Raw genomic sequence first — 18,009 nt, forward strand, 5'->3', positions numbered from 1 at the left:
CTATAAATACATTATTAAAGCCTTATGTTTCATGCCTCTTAGATGTTCCCAGAAATTCGTTTTCACTTGGGCAGGGAGGAAGCTGTGAGGTTGTTCTCTGATCCCTCCAAATCTTCCAGAATTGCCGCCTTTATTGCATAGCGCTAATGGGGTTAGAACAGAACCACGTCTTTAGCAGCATGACTCAGAATTTCAGGCTGATGTGGAATGTATTGCTTTTTCCTCTCCATTTCAGTTTGAATCAGAAACTGCAACTGGAACAGGAGAAGCTCAGTTCTGATTATAACAAGCTGAAAATAGAAGACCAAGAGAGAGAAATGAAACTGGAAAAGCTCTTGTGAGTGTGCTTTAAATATTTCCTCTGTTTTCTCTCATTCTCTCGAAGTTTTTTTTTTTTTTTTTTTTTTTGGCCAACTGCACGGCACGCGGGATCTTAGTTCCCTGACCAGGGACCAGAGACCGGAGCCATGCCCCCTGCAGTGGAAGTACAGAGTCTTAACCACTGGACTGCCAGGGAAGTCCCCCCACCACCCTGCAAAGTCTTAAAAAGTCTACTTTGGTGATTCAGATACCCAAATATTCAGGTTAGGTCAGGCCAATTTAAAAATAGGTCATGGCCATTTGGGTGAGTTGGTTTGTTTTGTTGACTTATCTGCAGATGCACATGGTATCTGTGAGAATCTCTGATGCCCCTTTGGTGGTTCACAGTTCCTTTCTGTTTTTTAGATTGCTCAATGATAAAAGAGAACAAGCCAGAGAGGACCTCAAAGGGCTGGAGGAGACAGTGGTATGTTGACATGTTTCCCAACTCATTTTAGTCTCAAAGACCAGATTGGTTTATGATCTTTTGAATTTGTTTCTTCTAAAATTTTATTTGTGCATGCCTTTCTTGAATATCATTTTAAACATAAAACTTCCTATGGAAACATGAGAGCTGTAGAATTTATTCTCCTGGTCTTAACAGAGTGACTAACCATCCATCCATCCATCCATCCATCCATCCTTAAGACTGTAACCATGGAGCCCTGACTGAGATTTAAACTCAAATCAGTGCCTGCAATTTTACAGCCTCTGTATGTTGTGACTTACTTCCATGAAACAATCAATGGATATTTATTGATCACCTACTGAGGGCTGGCATGCTTTTAGGTGCTTGAGTTGCATCAGTACAAAACAGAGTTAAGATGCTGGCCCTTGTGAAGCTGTCTTTCACCTGGGGGAGACAGACATTGAGAAATAAGGATGTAGATCATGACCTCCATTAGATGGTTATAGAAAGTGCAAGGGGTACTGGTTTGGGGTGGCCCCACTGGGAGGTGACATTTGAGCAGGAACTTGAAGCAGGTAAAAGAAGGAGCCATGGGGATGTCTGGGGGAGGAGCCTTCCAGGAGAGGCAACAGCCAGTGCCAAGGCCCTGAGGTCAGCTCATGGCAGGCATGTTGGGGGACAACAGGGAGATCAACGTGTATGTGACCAAGAGAAGCGGGGAGGGCAGGAGGTAGGCACAGAGAGGTCAAGGCCAGAGGAGGTGCAGGCCAGGTAGGGCCTTGGGACCTGCAGGGTTTGGGGCGGAAGAGTGACAGATCTACTTCCCTTTGGAAGAAGGGCTCACCATCTGAGATCCTGGTTAGTTTTCTCTGTCCTTTCATTGGGTTTGTCTCCTCTGGTCAACTTCTGTCTCAGTTGCCCTGGGGGGTAGCTGCCTGGCCCCGAGGGCTCTCAAGAGCTTTTTAAAATGCCACGCAGCCTGTGTTTGAAGACAGACACCCCACATAGTCTCTCAATTTGGTGAAAACGTGTCAAGTCATTTCACATGACATGACAACAGAGAGAAACTATTGTTTAGATACAGTTATGCATTTTGATTTCATTCCCATGTCATGTGAATTTATGTGGGACTGAGCCTGAATCCCAGAACTCGGTGACCCCAGACTGGAGGCAAGTGGTTGATCGGGGCTGGACCCAAGGCTGCACTATGGCCCCTGGGCCAGTGTTAGCTGCTCTTCAAAGCCAGGTGTGGGCTCGGAGGGTACAAGCCATTCAGGACAGAAGTAGGATGACTGTTCACAGGAAGTTGGGCCTTTTGAGCCTGGTGGAGAAGACGGTGGACAGGGCGGCTGGAGGGGAGCCGGAAAGGAAGCCATGAAGTTGCTTTCTCCACGTCTGTTTTCCTGGAGAAGTGGTACCCATAATCACAGATAATTATAACAATTCAGAAATATATTGTACATTAAAATGTCACTGTATTCCCACCAGCCAGATATCAATATTTCAGTATCTTTTCTCCCTTTACACCCTTGCACTCTCTCATGCACACTCTCACCCAGCATACACACCTTCCATGCCCACACCCAGAAGCTCACTCTCCACCTCTCTGTCTCTCACGGCCTCACCCGCACTCGGGCACAATCACTTATTCTTTCTCACACACACATCTTCACACCCACAGGCCCTCACATTCACATTCTCACGCCTGTGTTCATCCACTCAGATTCTTTTTTTTTTTTTGCGGTACGCAGGCCTCTCACCGCTGTGGCCTCTCCCGTTGCGGCGCGCAGGCTCCAGATGCGCAGGCTCAGCGGCCGTGGCTCACGGGCCCAGCCTCTCCGCGGCATGTGGGATCTTCCCGGACCGGGGCACGAACCCGTGTCCCCTGCATCGGCAGGCGCACTCCCAACCACTGCGCCACCAGGGAAGCCCCACTCACAAATTCTTACACACTCACCCAGCACACCCCATAACACGCTGACACACACATTCACACTCATTAGTGACCATCCACACTTTCTCACTGGCACACTCACACTTCTGCTCATTCACTCACACACACTCACCCCACGTGCTGACTCTCCCAGACTCACAAGCTTTCTGTCTTTCACACTCACTCATGAACATGTTCTTTTGCCCTTTCAAGTGTTTTTTTGTTTTGTTTTGTTTTGGCCGCACTGAGCGGCTTGTGGGATCTTAGTTCCTTGACCAGGGATCGAACCCATGCCCCCTGCAGTGGAAGCACAGAGCCCTAATCACTGGACCGCCAGGGAAGTCCACTGAATACATTCTTATTTATTTATTTATTTATATTTTGGGCTGTGTTGGGTCTTCGTTGCTGCACGCAGATTTCTCTAGTTGCGGCAAGTGGGGGCCACTCCTCACCGCAGTGCGCAGGCTTCTCATTGTGGTGCCTCTCTTGTTGCGGAGCACGGGCTCCAGGCACACAGGCTTCAGCAGTTGCAGCATGCAGGCTCAGTAGCTGTGGCGCACAGACCTAGTTGCTCCACTGCATGTGGGATCTTCCTGGACCAGGGCTTGAACCCGTGTCCCCTGCATTGGCAGACGGATTCTTAACCACTGCGCCACCAGGGAAGCCCCACTGAATACATTTTTAACAACACATTTTCCTCACTAGCCTCCTCCGCTGGTTCTACCTCCCCCGCCTCCCCCCGCCGCTGCCCACTCACCTATGTTCCCATCCTCACATCCATCCTCCCCGGCCCCCCTACCACACACACATGCTCACACAACACACTTGGTTCCTCACACGTGGACGGACCCACTAACACAGCCTCCCACGTCCCCTCTGCAGCCCTCACTGCCCATCCACACACATCACGCACACACACGCTTTCAATTCCCAAAGTGGAACCCCTCGGTCTGTGCCATTCCAGACGTGGGTGTTTTTACTTATCCTTCCATCACATCCTCCCCAAGCTGTCAGTGTTCCTCAGGGGCAGGCCTGCTGTCCTTGGCTGACCCTTCCTGAGCCCTCCTTAGCTCTAGGCCTGCTCTGCCTCCTGGACTGTCTGGACAGGGCTGGGGTGGGACCTGCCACCCAGGGGTTGGGGTCTGTGAAGCCCACTCCAGGGGGCGACGTTGGGAAAGGCCAACCAGCCGGTGGGGACGTCTCTGGGGTCCCAGGCAGACATCTGGCTTTAATAGGACACTTTGTGTGGGCTCTGGGGCTGGACCTCTCCTCCTGCTGCATTGATGGGCCTTGTGTCCCCACCTCTCTGGTCCCACCCTCGCTGTCCCCTGTGACAGGAAGCTGAGTCCTGAGCTTTTACACAGCGGGCAGCGTCCGTGCCAGGAAAGGCTTGTGACTTACTTCACAAGGGAAGGGAATCGGGGTGGGTGAAGGAATGATAATGGATATGATGGAGGAAAATTCATTGCCCCAGGAAGCCAAAATGGGGTTATGCAGGCATTCATGTGCAACTTATCAATTGTTTCCAAGGTCTTGAACTGCCCCTCCTAAACTGTTTATTGAAGTTACCTAAAAACAAACAATAATGAGAGAAAGTCGCTAAACTCCAGACTCTGGATTATTTGGTGCTCGGCCTGGAAGAATTGCCTGGCCCTTTGACAAGACACCCGGGTCTTCTCGTCTCATGTCCCTGCAGGGTGGTGGCGTTTTTCATGTGAAGTATTTACTGTGATTATAGTTCAGTCAGTAATGAAATCCCTGAAGCGGGAGAGAGAGCTCGCAGAGCAGGGGGCTGAGGCCGAGCTCCCTCGGGCAGGGGCACAGGCAGCACAGCTACATCACTGAGAGCTCGGAGCAGCCCCCCTGCACCTGCCGGCCGGTGGCTCAGACCTGGGCACGCACTGCGTGCACGGCGTTCCTAACAGCAGGCCCGCTTGGCCTCCTGCAGAAAGTAATTTGCCTCATCTGAGGAATCAATTGACTTCAGGTGCTTTTTATTTCAACACAATTATGGAATTGGACCCAGCAATATGACCTTAAATTAACAAGCAAACCTTTATTCCAAGAAACTTATTATTTCCATGGCTTTAGAGCCTGTTTCTTCCTTTTTTCTGTGAGCTTGTGTGAGCTCCATCCCTTGACATTCTGTGTTAGAGTAGGTCAATTTAGACAAATTGAAAAACATAAATGCGAGTGTATTTCTCTCCTTATGGGAAAATATTCTTAAGGGTACTAGTCATATGTCCTGTGGTAAATACACGGAGACTTAAATGGAAGGAAATATTTTGGTTTTCTGGTTTTGTTAACAGAGGTCACCAGATTTGACTTAGACCTTTGTCTTAGCAATCTAATTCCTAAGGGTTCATTAGTAGAAAAGACTCCAAAATGAAGAAAAAAAATGCCCCCAAGAAGTTAATTTCATGAAAGTTATAACAACCACCAAAGGAAGCAGTAAAAGTCTAATGAAGATATGGCTGTCAAATATGATGCATCAATACATTAATACTAGCTAATATTTATTGAATGCTTACTATGTGCCAGAAGCGGTTGTAAGAGTTTTATAAGGATCATCTCATTGAAGCTTGATAGCAACAACTATGAGGCAACTACTATTTTTATCCTCATGTTACAAATAAGAAAGCTGAGGGGCTTGCCTGGTGGCGCAGCGGTTGAGAGTCCGCCTGCCGATGCAGGGGACACGGGTTCGTGCCCCGGTCTGGGAAGATCCCAGATGCCGCGGAGCGGCTGGGCCCGTGAGCCATGGCCGCCGAGCCTGCGCGTCCGGAGCCTGTGCTCCGCGGTGGGAGGGGCCACGGCAGTGAGAGGCCCGCGTACTGCAAAAAAAGAAAAAGAAAAAAGAAAGCTGAGGGACAGAAAGGTTAGATAAGTTGCCCAGGGTCACCCAGGTGGAAAGTCCATAAGCTCAGTGATGTAAAGCAAAGGAGCATATGGACCACGCCCAGAGGGGTGTGGAAACATGAAAAATATCGGTCAGTTAGGGTGGGAGAAACTGTGGCTAACTTTTCATTTAAATTTGTTGGCATTTTGTATAACATGTACACAATAAGTTAGAGGAAAGAAAGTCCATTTTGGTACAACACAGCCCTCCAGGAATTTTTATGAGAAAACTTTCGAATTTTTGTGGTTGAAGGGAAAAAAGGGTTCCATTTAAAACACAGCAAACGAGCAAGCTTTGTTCTAGTTTACACTTCATAGTTTGAGTTCTCAGTCTCTGAACCTTGGGGTGCCCCTGGGAAGATGCCAGGTGGAGAGGGAGGATATGAGTGGTGGGCAGGTCGGAGGCAGTGGGGAGCCCCATGGCCTCGATGGTTGGCTTACAGAGATTTATGGAGATGTCTGGGGTTGATGGTCTGGTGCCAGCTGTGTCATAAATTCAGCGTGTTCCGTCATTTAAGTGGCATTTTAACAATCTTCTCTTCCAGTCTCGAGAACTACAGACTCTGCACAACCTCCGTAAACTCTTCGTCCAGGATCTGACCGCCCGGGTTAAAAAAGTGAGTTCTAGTTTGTGTGAATGGGACTGAGAAGAAAAGTTGGCCAGAATGAATCATTTTCAGTTGAAGTATCACTTGCTTAAATCGGGGCTGGTTATGCTTAAAAATTAATTACTTCATGCCAGAGAATGTGATTAGAAGGATGTGCCGGAGGGGGAAAAAATACTTGGAAACATTTTTCCATCTGATTTTTCCTTCTTAGTAAAAGGAAGTTATTGGGTTGGCCAGAGAAGTTTGTTCGGGTTTATCCCGTAACATTTTATGGAAAAACCCGAACGAACTTTTTTGGCCAACCCAGTATCCTTTCAAATGAACACATATTTATCTGGCCGCAGTGTGAGAACCTCTTGAGTGATGCAGGGAAAACCCAGAGGGGTCTCATCAGGCAGCGTGGCCCTGAAGCCTGGTGAACAATGTCAGGAACGTGCAAGTCAGGGGCTGCTAGAGCCTCATCTTTGCTTGTTAAGAGACCAGGAGGGGCCAGGTCGGAGTGTACGAAGCGCTTTAACAGCCGGCGTCTTGTTTGCTCTCCCCAGGAGCCATGTAAGTGGTTCTTAGTGTTCTGTTTGGCAGCTGTGGAGATGGGCTCAGAGGTTACGTGACCTCCCGAGATCACACAGCTGGGGAGAGCCAGAGATGGGATTGTACTCCAGGTCTGTGTGACTCGTGAGTCTGAGGTTCTTTGGTCCCTGTGCCACACACGGTGACAGTGATCTTGGGAGTCACTGAATGGCGAACCCCCGGAGCAGCTAGCAGAGGTTTCAGGAGGGGGGAGGGGAGGGGGAAACAGCAAGGGGGGCTAAGCTTTAAAGATAACTGAAAGTGATGGATGAGGAGCCGTGGGCGTACCCAGAGGTATGACAGAATGGACGGAGGTATATTTAAGAAAAGTGTGTGCGTGGGGGTCTTGTGTGAAGGAGCCAAGGAAGAGGGATGAAATATATTATAAAAAAAAATATAGAAGGTGACTGATGGAGTCGGATCTGAGAAGACAGAATGGACAGTATAGGGGAATGTATTAGGCTTGGGAGATGGAAAGGGCCCACTTTCCCAGACAGGAGACGTGGAGAAGCCAAGATGGAGACATTCGTAGGGAAATATATGAGGGTGGGAAGAGATACATCTGAAGACTCTGACCTTCTCAGTTAATGTGGAGAAGAAGGTGCTCAATGCAGCAGAAGGAAGAGAATGGGAAGCCCACAGAGACTAGAGGAGGCTCAGACAGCTGTGGGGGATTTGCTGGGGGTGAACAAAAGGATTCTGAGCTGTGTGGAAGTGTCCAGCTGAGGGTCAGAGCACGGATTTGTCGTGGCACCTGACAGCACGATTCTAGTGAGTTTGGAGGCCTGGAAATAAAAACAAGGAAAGAGGGTGGAGAATGATGGGAGGTTTCAAGGTGGCACTGGTCGGGCAGGTAGGCAGTGATCACCATCATCAAAATAGAAATGACTGGAGGACCTGGACCAGGGAGGAGAGAGAGGCCAGAGCAGAGGTGATGGAGACAGAGACTAGAGGGGTTATGACAAGAACCAAAACGGCTCAGTCAGAGGGAAGAGGAGGTGTTCCGAGGAGGGTGCAGAGCTTGGGATCAGACTTCCCTGACTTCACGATATAAAACTCTCTAGGAAGAACCTATTCCCAGACCAGTGGTTCTCAAAGTGTGGCCACCTGGCCAGCAGCACTAGCATCATCCGGGAACTTGCTAGAGGTGCACATTCTCAGACCCACCCTGGATCCACTGACTCAGAGACGAGGGTAGGGCCCAGCAATCTGAGTTTTAACAAATCCTCTTCTGGGTTTGAGAACCCCGGATTTAGATCAAAGAGACAGGTTTGAGATGCTCATATAGACATCACGTCTCAGAAGGAGAAGGGTGATGATCTCTCCTATAATGAGACAAAGCAAGCGTGCTTTGCCATTTTTGGACTCCAGGATGTGTTTCTACATGTATTTCCCAACTTATCTGGCCACTCGGCGTGGCAGTGCTGGGAGAACAGTGTTTTTATCAATCTCAAGATCTGATAAATTTCGAGAGTTGATCCAGCACAGCACGCAGCTGCCGTGACTAGTCTGAGATAGATTCATTAAGTAATTTCATGGAATTGGAAGCGGAAGGGACAAGCAGAGGCCATTGAGACTTCCCAGTGGGACCACAGACACTTTCCCACAGCTTGATGACTTGTTATCTCACTTGTGATGTTTGAAATGAAATTTGGGTCTTGGGCTTATTATTATTTTTTTAAATATCTTTGTTGGAGTATAATTGCTTTACAATGGTGTGTTAGTTGCTGCTTTATAACAAAGTGAATCAGTTATACATATACATATGTTCCCATGTCTCTTCCCTCTTGCGTCTCCCTCCCTCCCACCCTCCCTATCCCACCCCTCTAGGTGGTCACAAAGCACCGAGCTGATCTGCCTGTGCCATGCGTCTGCTTCCCACTAGCTATCTATTTTACGTTTGGTAGTGTATATATGTCCATGCCACTCTCTCACTTTGCCACAGCTTACCCTTCCCCCTCCCCGTGTCCTCAAGTCCATTCTCTACATCTGTGTCTTTTTTGCTGTCCTGTTGGGCTTATGTTTTCACATTAGTTCTTCTTAATGAGTTTTGGAACACTTCCTTTTGAAAAGAAAAGCCTCTATATACCTGCATGCAAGGGAGAGGTATATTTCACAAAGAGAGCTGTATCTAATCGGAATCCCTCAAAATAAGATTTGCAGTGTTTTTTGTCAGCTGTCCAAAGAAAGAACACTTTTGGTACCGATCAAGGAAATGAATTGGGAAGAAGGTCGAGTCTAAACTTTTAGAACCCCTCTTCATTTTCACTTTCAGAATAACCTTTAGTAAGATTGGGGGTTTTCTTTCGAACGGCTCATCCACATGATGTTGGGACTGGGGGTGGGCAGTGTGGAGGCCTGTCCCGCTGACGCCCTGTTGTTGATGCAGAGTGTAGAGCTGGACAACGACGAGGGAGGAGGCAGTGCTGCCCAGAAGCAGAAAATTTCCTTCCTGGAGAATAACCTGGAGCAGCTCACTAAGGTCCACAAACAGGTAGGAGGGTTGCATCATCTTCCTCCTGCTTCTCTTGCTCTCCTGGAGAGAAGCCCCGCTGGATTCGGCCCTAGTGAGGGAGGTGACTCTGATACAGAAGGTGAAAGGACAGTACATCACTAGGAAACATCAGTGCTGGAAGGGACCTGGAACTCTTTTAGCCTTCAGTGACTTCCCTTGTATAGAAAATACCTTCTTTTTTTTTTTAATTTTATTTTTTGGTCGTGCCGCCCGGCATGCGGGATCTTAGTTCCCTGACCGAGGATCGAACCCGCACCCCCTGCCGTGGAAGCGCAGTCTTAACCACTGGACCACCAGGGAAGTCCTAAAATACTTTCTTTGGTGGAAGCCAAATATAAGGAATTGAGTGTGAGCTCTCTGGGGCTTGGGGAGCAGGGCGTTCAGTCGTGTCTTTTCATCCTGCCTCCCGTCCCAGCCTCCAACCCCAGCTGGCCTCAGTGTCTCCCGTGATGCTTTTCAGGACCCTCTGTGGACCTGAAGACTCCACAGAATGCAAAGTGGATGCCACTGAGCTGGGTCGGGCTCCCTCTTTTTATAGATGAGGAAGCAGATTGGGCGAGGAAGCCACTGGCTTCATCCCACACGTGGGAGCACTGGAGCCAGAACCAGCCCCCTCTCTGCAGTGTCGCCCTATTTCTTGGGCATCCTCTCAGGTTCCTGCAGCACCCTGGAGTTTGTCTAGAGTGACAGAGAGCAATAACCATGTCCAAACCTACCGGTGACTTAGGCAAGTTATTTGTCTCCTTTCTGTTTAAATACTGGAATGTTCATGACGGTTTTCCCTAAATCCTCAAGATTTGGGATCTGATAAAAAACGGTCCAGCATTTTGGACCCCATGGCCGAGGGGATGTCATTTCTCTTTGACTTGTTACATCCTCTTCAACATTACTGATGATGGCATTTTTCCCCAAAGGGAGGATGACAGATTCAACATTGTTGAAGTCATTCAAGCAAATTGTTGATGAGAAATAGAAAAGCAGAAACTACCAGGGAACTTGAAATAGAGCTCTGAAATTCATTAATTATTTTATTCATGAATTCAATGAATATTTATTAAAAACCTACTCTCTGCCGGGCACTGGAGCTGGTGCTGGGTGGCGGTACAGGAGTAAAGAAAACAGGTGTAGACCCAGCAATAGTTCAACCTTTGTTTAGCACTTAAGATTCTCAAAACTCTTCCTGATCCATTTGGATTCCCACAATGATCCTATTTATGTAGCATGTAGACTTAGAGTGGTTGAGTGACTCACACCTGGTCAGATGGCCAGGCAGTAACAGATCTGGCTCTTGAGCCCATTCTTAACCCAGGGGGAGCCTGTTCCTTCCTAACTGAGGGTCTTAGGTAATGAAAGAATGAGCAGTATCCCTGAGTTACCTGTTAGCCTCTGGATATGTTGCAAAGTGGGGTCCAAACCCGGTGCTGGTGTAGACAGTGTGTCCTGGCTTGGAAGGACGCCTTCAGAGAGCTCTAGAACATGAATGCCTTTCACTGAGCGTGTCTGAACTGGCTTCACATTTCTTACCTTTCACATGCCAATGTCCAAGTAGTCCATTTTCTCTGGCAAGTTCCCCTCCCCCAACCCTCAAACAAAAGAGGCAAGTAAATCCCACCCAAGCCTGAAAGTTTCCTACAGCTGGAAATGGCTTTTGATTCTATTGTACACCCCTCCCCGCTTTCTCGTACTCGTGAATCCTGTGTTTGGCAAATTGGAGCCTCAGGGTATGGGATTTTATTTTTCCTGTTGGTCCCACCGTTTATGGTCTCCAAGATGGCCCCGGTGGGGCACGCGGGTGGTGGTTCTAGCTGCTCTCCTGTCACCTTCTCAGCCCCCGCAGTGCGTCTGCCCGCTCCCCCGCCCCGTAACTCCCCACCTCTCCCTCCTGCCGCAGCTGGTCCGGGACAACGCAGACCTGCGCTGTGAGCTGCCCAAGCTGGAGAAGCGCCTGCGTGCCACAGCCGAGCGCGTCAAGGCACTGGAGAGCGCGCTGAAGGAGGCCAAGGAGAACGCCATGCGGGACCGCAAGCGCTACCAGCAGGAGGTGGACCGCATCAAGGAGGCTGTGCGAGCCAAGAACATGGCCAGGAGGGCCCACTCGGCCCAGATCGGTACGTGTGCCCGCACCCGGGCCCTTGATAGAAGGCGAGGGCTCCTCTGGCCGGAAGCTCTGGGCGGGGCGTCCATCCTGGGAGGATGGGATGGCCAGGCGTGCGCTTCCTTACACTGAGAGATTCTGGGGGACCTTGTGATCGTCAAAGCTATTGAGCTGAGCAGAGAAGGTGGCCAGCCCTGGCTGCAGGCAGAGGTGTTTGGCTGTAAACAGACAGGTATACTTTCTCGGGAATACCAGAATATATGGCTTGCTCAGGAAAGCCTGAAGGCCCCTTCTGTTCTGCACCCGGCGGAACCATGAAGGAGCTACGTGTAGCCAGAAGCCTCAGGGAGAGCTGCTTGCAAGCACAGCCTTGGAAATACTCTGGAGAGAGCCAGGCCTGGCATCAGTGAGTGCAGGGGACCTGGACATCCAACCCCTTCAAGACCTGGATTTGGACCCATGCAAAGAATGAGAGTGCGCCTGTTGAGTCATAGCTCTTGGGATAGTGCCATGAGAGTAGAAAGGATTTAAGGATGTTCTCTAGAGAGCTTTTTTCTTTCTTTCTTTCTTTCTTTTCTTTTCTTTTTTTTAAATTGAAACATCTCCAATAACATGTAATATTATTTCTCATCAGATATTGCTGTGCAGATGTTACGTAAACCAGCAACTTCATGTTTCTAGTTTTAAGATCATAACTTAGATTAGTGGTTCATTGCATTTATTGGGTCTTATACCCTTGGACTATCTACTGAAAACTGAACCCTCTCCCCCTAAAATGCATCACAGACAGAATTCTGCATCCAGTTTCAGGGAGATGCTGTTGGAACCCACTGGGACCCACGAATCTGCCTCAGATAAAACTGAAAGTCCTCTGTTTCTAATTTTCCTTGATAGGAATTGAAATAATTGATACGCAAGGTCTCTCTGTCCCCTAAACATTGGGTGCCTTGGATTAACTAAGTGTACTAATCGGAGGGCAAACCTCCTGCTTTCAGAAAGGTCTGGCTATTGATAAGAATTGTAATGTCGATAAAAAAGTGTGCCTCTTGGTTTTCGCACGTGACCCGGAGGTATCTCGGCGCAGCTGTTTAAGTCCTTTCTGAATGTCTCTTCTCTGTTTTCTGTCGGTTGGATACAGCCAAGCCCATCCGCCCTGGACACTACCCAGCATCGTCTCCAACGGCCATCCACGCCATCCGAGGGGGAGGAGGCAGCTCTTCAAACTCCACTCACTACCAGAAATAAACATGAAGTGAGTCCTTAGTGTCAGGGGTGGCTTCTGTCCAGGGCAGCCCTGGGGCTCTCCCTGCTTCTGCCTGGCTCTCAGCCATGTGTGTGTGGACCTGCAGTGGAGAGAAAAGAGTGCAGCTCTACCCCAGCACAGGCCCTGGGGCTTCAGGTTATCAGGGGCCTGGGTGTACCTTCAACTCAGTCTAGGGCCTTAGGGTCTGCCAGCTAAGGTCACCTGATGCCAGGGACCCTCCAGGGACGGGGAGGGTGGGGTGAATGATTCATCCGAGCTTTCTTTTGTCTGTGGGACTCCCCTCTGTAGCTGGCATCCAAAAGGGCATTACCTGTTTGTCAACTGCTTTTACCCAGAGCAGGGCAGATGTGGGTGACTGCTTTAAGTCTCAGGAACTGAATATAAAGAAAGAGCCAGATAACAGAAAGTCACATTTTTATAATTACTATCTGAACGCAACAAATGGAGTCTTTACGAATTGTGCAGATTTATGTCTAGGTGGGTCCAGACCACTTTTTTTCTTTGAGATGGTGGTCTGAAAACTTCTCTTCCCACACTCCACATGCCTGACATTGCTGTACCAGCACAAAGGAAAAAGTGAGGTCCTTTAGAAAAGAGAAGGAGAGAGCACAAGCCTGTCCTCTTGTACTTGAGATAAAGAGTTTACTGGTTGGGCAGGGCAGACAGCTAGGTGGCCAGAAAACTGTTTAGAGAAACTCTGACTTTGGGCCAGTAACCTGTAGATGGGAGGAGGTGGATCCTAATGTTGACCTTGGAGTCTTAGTCCTCACTAGGAAAGCTTGTGAGCTTGACAGCAAAGCCGCAGCGATCAGGGGCAGCTCAGGAGAGCGGTGGTTCCTCACCCAGTCCTTTTTGCATCAAGGTAAGGAAAGTGAATATGAGGGGCTGGAGACCCCACTCAGGGGGTACGACGATATTACTAAGGCTCAGACTAAAACTTCCAAGGAGGAAGCTTGGCGGCTCCACCCAGACAACTTTCACCTGCCCCGCCCAAGGCAGCACGTCAAGGAGCAGGACAGGTCGAGGCAGGCCACGGGCAGGCAGCGTGCCCACCACCTCCTGGGAGGGTGGATACAGAATTATCTTGGCTGTGGGCCACCCTATTCAGATGCAGTCTCTGCTTTCAATGAGAAATAAAGCTGGATGTTATAAAATTGCTTCTGACTGCACGTTATCAGTGTTGGGGATGACAGTTGAAGGGAACTGTAGGAACCAATTGGGCCTCTTAGAACAGAAAGCCTAAAGCAGTGGTTCTCGAACCTTGGTGGGTGTCAGCGTCATCTAGCGCACCCAGACACCCAGGCTCCTTGAAGTAGCATAGGCCTAGAGCCTTTGTATTTTTACCAAGTACCCCAGGTGATTTTGCTAGCCACCTAAGTTTGAGACCTGCTAGCCTAAAATATCCTAAAGTGGCTGATACAGGATGGACGTTTATTTCTTTGTCACGTAAAGGACGTTTGAGGGTGGTCTGTCAGTGGCTGGTTGAAAAACTCTACAGTGACAACAGAAAGCTAGCCTCTTAAATTTAGACTCACTGTCCTCAGCAAGTACCTTCCTTGCTGGTCTCCTGAATGACTTCCTCAAGCTCACCTAAATGACTTCTGCAGTTCTAGCTGTCGTGCCTGTGTGTTGCGTGTTCAGCAAGCAGAGAGGAAGCTGGGGAGAGGCAAAAGCAGCTCTTACAGTTGAATCAGCTTCCTTTAAGTAGCCTTCCCAGAAGTCCCATCCAACTCTGATGCCTGCATTCCTCTGGCCAGAATTGAAACATGTGGCCACATCTAGCTTCAAGGGAGGCTAGAGAAGGTAGTCTTTAGCTGGGCACATCACCGCCCCAAACAAGACTAGTGTTCTAGGGGCTTCCCTGGTGGCTCAGTGGTTGAGAGTCCGCCTGCCGATGCAGGGGACACGGGTTCGTGCCCCGGTCCGGGAAGATCCCACATGCCGCGGAGCGGCTGGGCCCGTGAGCCATGGCCGCTGAGCCTGTGCGTCCGGAGCCTGTGCTCCGCAACGGGAGAGGCCACGACAGTGAGAGGCCCGCGTACCGCAAAAAAAAAAAAAAAAAAAAAAAAAAAGAGTAGTGTTCTATTGCCTAGGACAAGGAGATGGAGGCTGGTTGGGCAACCAGCACTCTACTTGTTGAGTGCAGAGGCACTGTACTAGATGTAATATCTACATCACCCCATTTGATGGAAGCACTGGGTTAGTGTGTGCTCATGGCTCCCAGCAAGCTTTTAATGACTATACCGGCCCAGGGATTCCGGGGTCAGAGACTGTGCAGTGGACAGTCCCTCTCCGTGTGCACGCCCATAAAGGCCTGTCAGAGCCACGTTTTATGGAGGGTGCGTATAACCAGATGTTGGCCAGGCCTCACCCATATATCCCCTTCTCACTCTGAAGACCGAAAATCAATAGGTCTGGTGAGACTTTGAAGACCTTTGGCATATAGAACCACCCTCACCTGTCATGGCCGTTCGTTTCTTTCTCTAACTCAAAGTGATATGAGTGGTTTTGATGATTTTATCTGAAATTGGAACCTCCACCACCCACCTTATCTATTCAAATGACTCCTGTAACTGCGTGTTTTCCTCACAGTGTCACCAAACAAACAGGCCCCATCCAGGTGTCGGGATGGTGGTAGGGTCGAAGGGCCTGACTTTGGACGAGCCACCCGGGTCAGGTGTCAGGTCTTCCACGGCCTTCGAGTTACTTAACCTCACGGTCGGTTTCCTTGTCTGTGAACGGACAGAATCCTTTCCCTGGGCCACAGGCATTGATTTGAGGACTAAATGAGGTCATACTTCTGAGCTGCTTGGCACATAACAAGTGCTCAAGAAAACGTCAGCTGTAGGAGAGGCTAGCACTGCAAGCTTGGCACACAGTGGGTGGTCCAGGAATGTTGCTTTATATTCTCTTCCAATTCTCATAGTTGTTACAAAATAGTTTTTAGTCTGTAGCAATTGATCATAACCACAGCAGGGAAGGCCCATGTCTGAGTATCCTATTTGGTGCTATGACCAGATATAAGGGGTTTTAAAGATACTATCGTTTATTTATCCAAAAGTTATGAACAGCAACATTGACTATTTTTATGAAAATAACTGGGCATTGGTCAGTGGAGGTTAAAAAAAGGATTATAACCAATGGAGTAAGGAATTATAATTGGAAGTGAGGAAATGCTTATTAAAAAATAAGCTCATTAAAACAAATTGGAAATATGGAATTAATTGCTTAGATGAGATCAAAAGCTTTCTGAGATGATCTTTCCTGCTCTTTGGATTCTCGTTCTGAAGTGTGTCTGTTCTGTAGAAATGATCTCAACTGCTGACTCTTCCCAGCCCTCCTTTTGGAGCCAGAGCGGCACATTCATACTTGGGCAGCATCTGAGTACCTCTGGGATTTCTTTCTGCTTCATTTCAGGATTCAAGGAATATAGTCACAATGAGTCTTTCGGTTTATGTTCAAAGTTTCAGAGCAACCGAAGATGCCAACATATAGAAATCAAAAGAACCCAGGACAATGCCAGCCTTTATCTCATCTCATTCAAATCTGGGGGCGTGGGCTGCATCAGGTGGAGGGGCCCATCTCTTTCAACCCCCAAAGCTGGACATGGGGCAGTACAGTGCAGTGAGCTGACGACACAGGATATGGGCTTGGCCAGATGTGGGTTGCAGCCCTGGCCTTGGCTCTATTACTGTGTGACATTGGGCAAATGGCTTGATTATTTTTAGCCTCAGTTTCTTCATCCGCCAAATGGGATCAGGCATTTTGTACTTGCTCTGTACTTGGCTTAACAGTAAAGAGACAAGGCTCTGTTCTTGTGTACTGACACGCTTGTCGGGGGGAGATAGACAGCAAATAAAGACGGTAACTGCAAATAGCGTTAAGTGTTCTGAAGAAAATAAGAACAGGTTAATGAAATGGAGATGGGGAACACTTATTTAGAAGAGGGGGTGACATTTGAGCTGAGAAGTAAATGATGAGAAATGCCAGCCCCACAATGACACGGGCAGAGACACTCGCTGGAAGTTGGGTCCAGACTGTGGCATATTTGAGGAACCACAGGAAGGCTGATAAGGCTGGAGAACAGGGGAGACCATCATAACTAGGAATGTTGGGGAGGGAGATGGGACCAGATAAATGAGGCCTTTGAGGCCGAGGAGAGCAGTTTAGAGTATAAGCTAGTCGTGTAGGGCCAGTGGGGGCTTTGGGCATGAAAGTGCTGGGACTCAGTTCATTAGGAGAGGTCTGCCTGGGCTGGACTCTGGAGGAAGGAGGGGGGTGGGGTGAGCATAAAAGCAGGGGGCTCCCCTTGGAGACTATTGTGGGTGTCCACTTTGGGGGGAGTAGCATTGAGCCAGGGTGGCAGCAGCAAGTGGTCAGAGTCAGCCTGCGTTGGAGAGCTGAGGGTGGAGGGGAGAGAAGGAGGGGTGGGTGGGAATCAAAGGTGGTTCCTAGGTTGGGGCCCTAGCAACCAGGTCAATACTGGTACCTTTTAGCCATGACTGGGAAAATTGGGCAATGAACAGATTTTATGGAAAAACAGAGAGTTTGGTTGACTATGAGATGCCTCTTAGACAATCCAACCTAGCTCACCATCCAAGCAGGTATGTTGAGTAGTCGAGTGGGACCCATAAGCTCGGGAGAAAGATGAGGGCTGAGATCACAGAGAATTGTAGCCCGTAGATTGCGTTTAAGGCCATGGAGTTGAGGAGATGACCTGGAGAAAGGTGGATAGAGGCAGAGGGTGGGGAGAGTTAGGCCAGGCCTGGGGACTGGCCAATGGAAAGGTCAGAAAAAGGAGGTAGCACCAGTAAAGGGGTCTGAGGGGGCAAGAATGTGATGTTTGGGGAGGTGAAATGGAGCCCTGCTTCCTAAGGGGAGGTCCTCAGCTGTGCCAAAGGCTGCTCAGGGCTCCAGGAGGATAACCACAGAGACTGAGGGCAGTGACCTCAGCTTCAGCACAAGGGGGAAGCATGGACCAGAGAGCATGGGGGTGGGGAAATAGAGCCAGCCACTGCATGCAGCTTGAAGTTTTGTTTGAAGGAGCAGAGGAATGGAGGGATGTGGGGTTAAGACAGGATTTGCATTTCTTTTTTAAGGTAGGAGCCATTACAGCTTATTTGTACGCTGATGGTAATGACCCAGCTGGGAAGGGAAATTGATAACTTAGGAGACAGGAGAATTACAGTGGAGAGTATTGGCTTTCTGGGAGGTGCTGTGATCCAGAACATAAGCAGAGGCAACACTGCACCCAAGATGACAGGTAGGCAGAGCAGAAAGTACGGATGCTGGTGGCTGGTAGATGGGGGTGCTGTTAGGTCCATCCAGTAAGATGGATCCCATCTTAGCGCTTGTTT

General features: G+C 49.1%; 1 protein-coding gene across 1 annotated transcript in view; it reads left to right on the plus strand.

The window, feature by feature from the left end:
* The window catches only part of KIF5C (kinesin family member 5C), a 169,640-nt gene that overhangs the window by 138,412 nt on the left and 13,219 nt on the right, over positions 1-18,009 (plus strand). Inside the window, exons 20-25 of the mRNA XM_059054322.2 lie at positions 236-337; positions 727-787; positions 6,146-6,217; positions 9,168-9,272; positions 11,185-11,401; positions 12,527-12,640. Of these exons, the coding sequence (XP_058910305.1) occupies positions 236-337; positions 727-787; positions 6,146-6,217; positions 9,168-9,272; positions 11,185-11,401; positions 12,527-12,633 (664 nt within the window). The 3' untranslated portion in view covers positions 12,634-12,640. The remainder of the gene's footprint in view (positions 1-235; positions 338-726; positions 788-6,145; positions 6,218-9,167; positions 9,273-11,184; positions 11,402-12,526; positions 12,641-18,009) is intronic.

Source organism: Kogia breviceps, chromosome 2, assembly GCF_026419965.1.
Source record: "Kogia breviceps isolate mKogBre1 chromosome 2, mKogBre1 haplotype 1, whole genome shotgun sequence".
NCBI lineage: Eukaryota > Metazoa > Chordata > Mammalia > Artiodactyla > Physeteridae > Kogia > Kogia breviceps.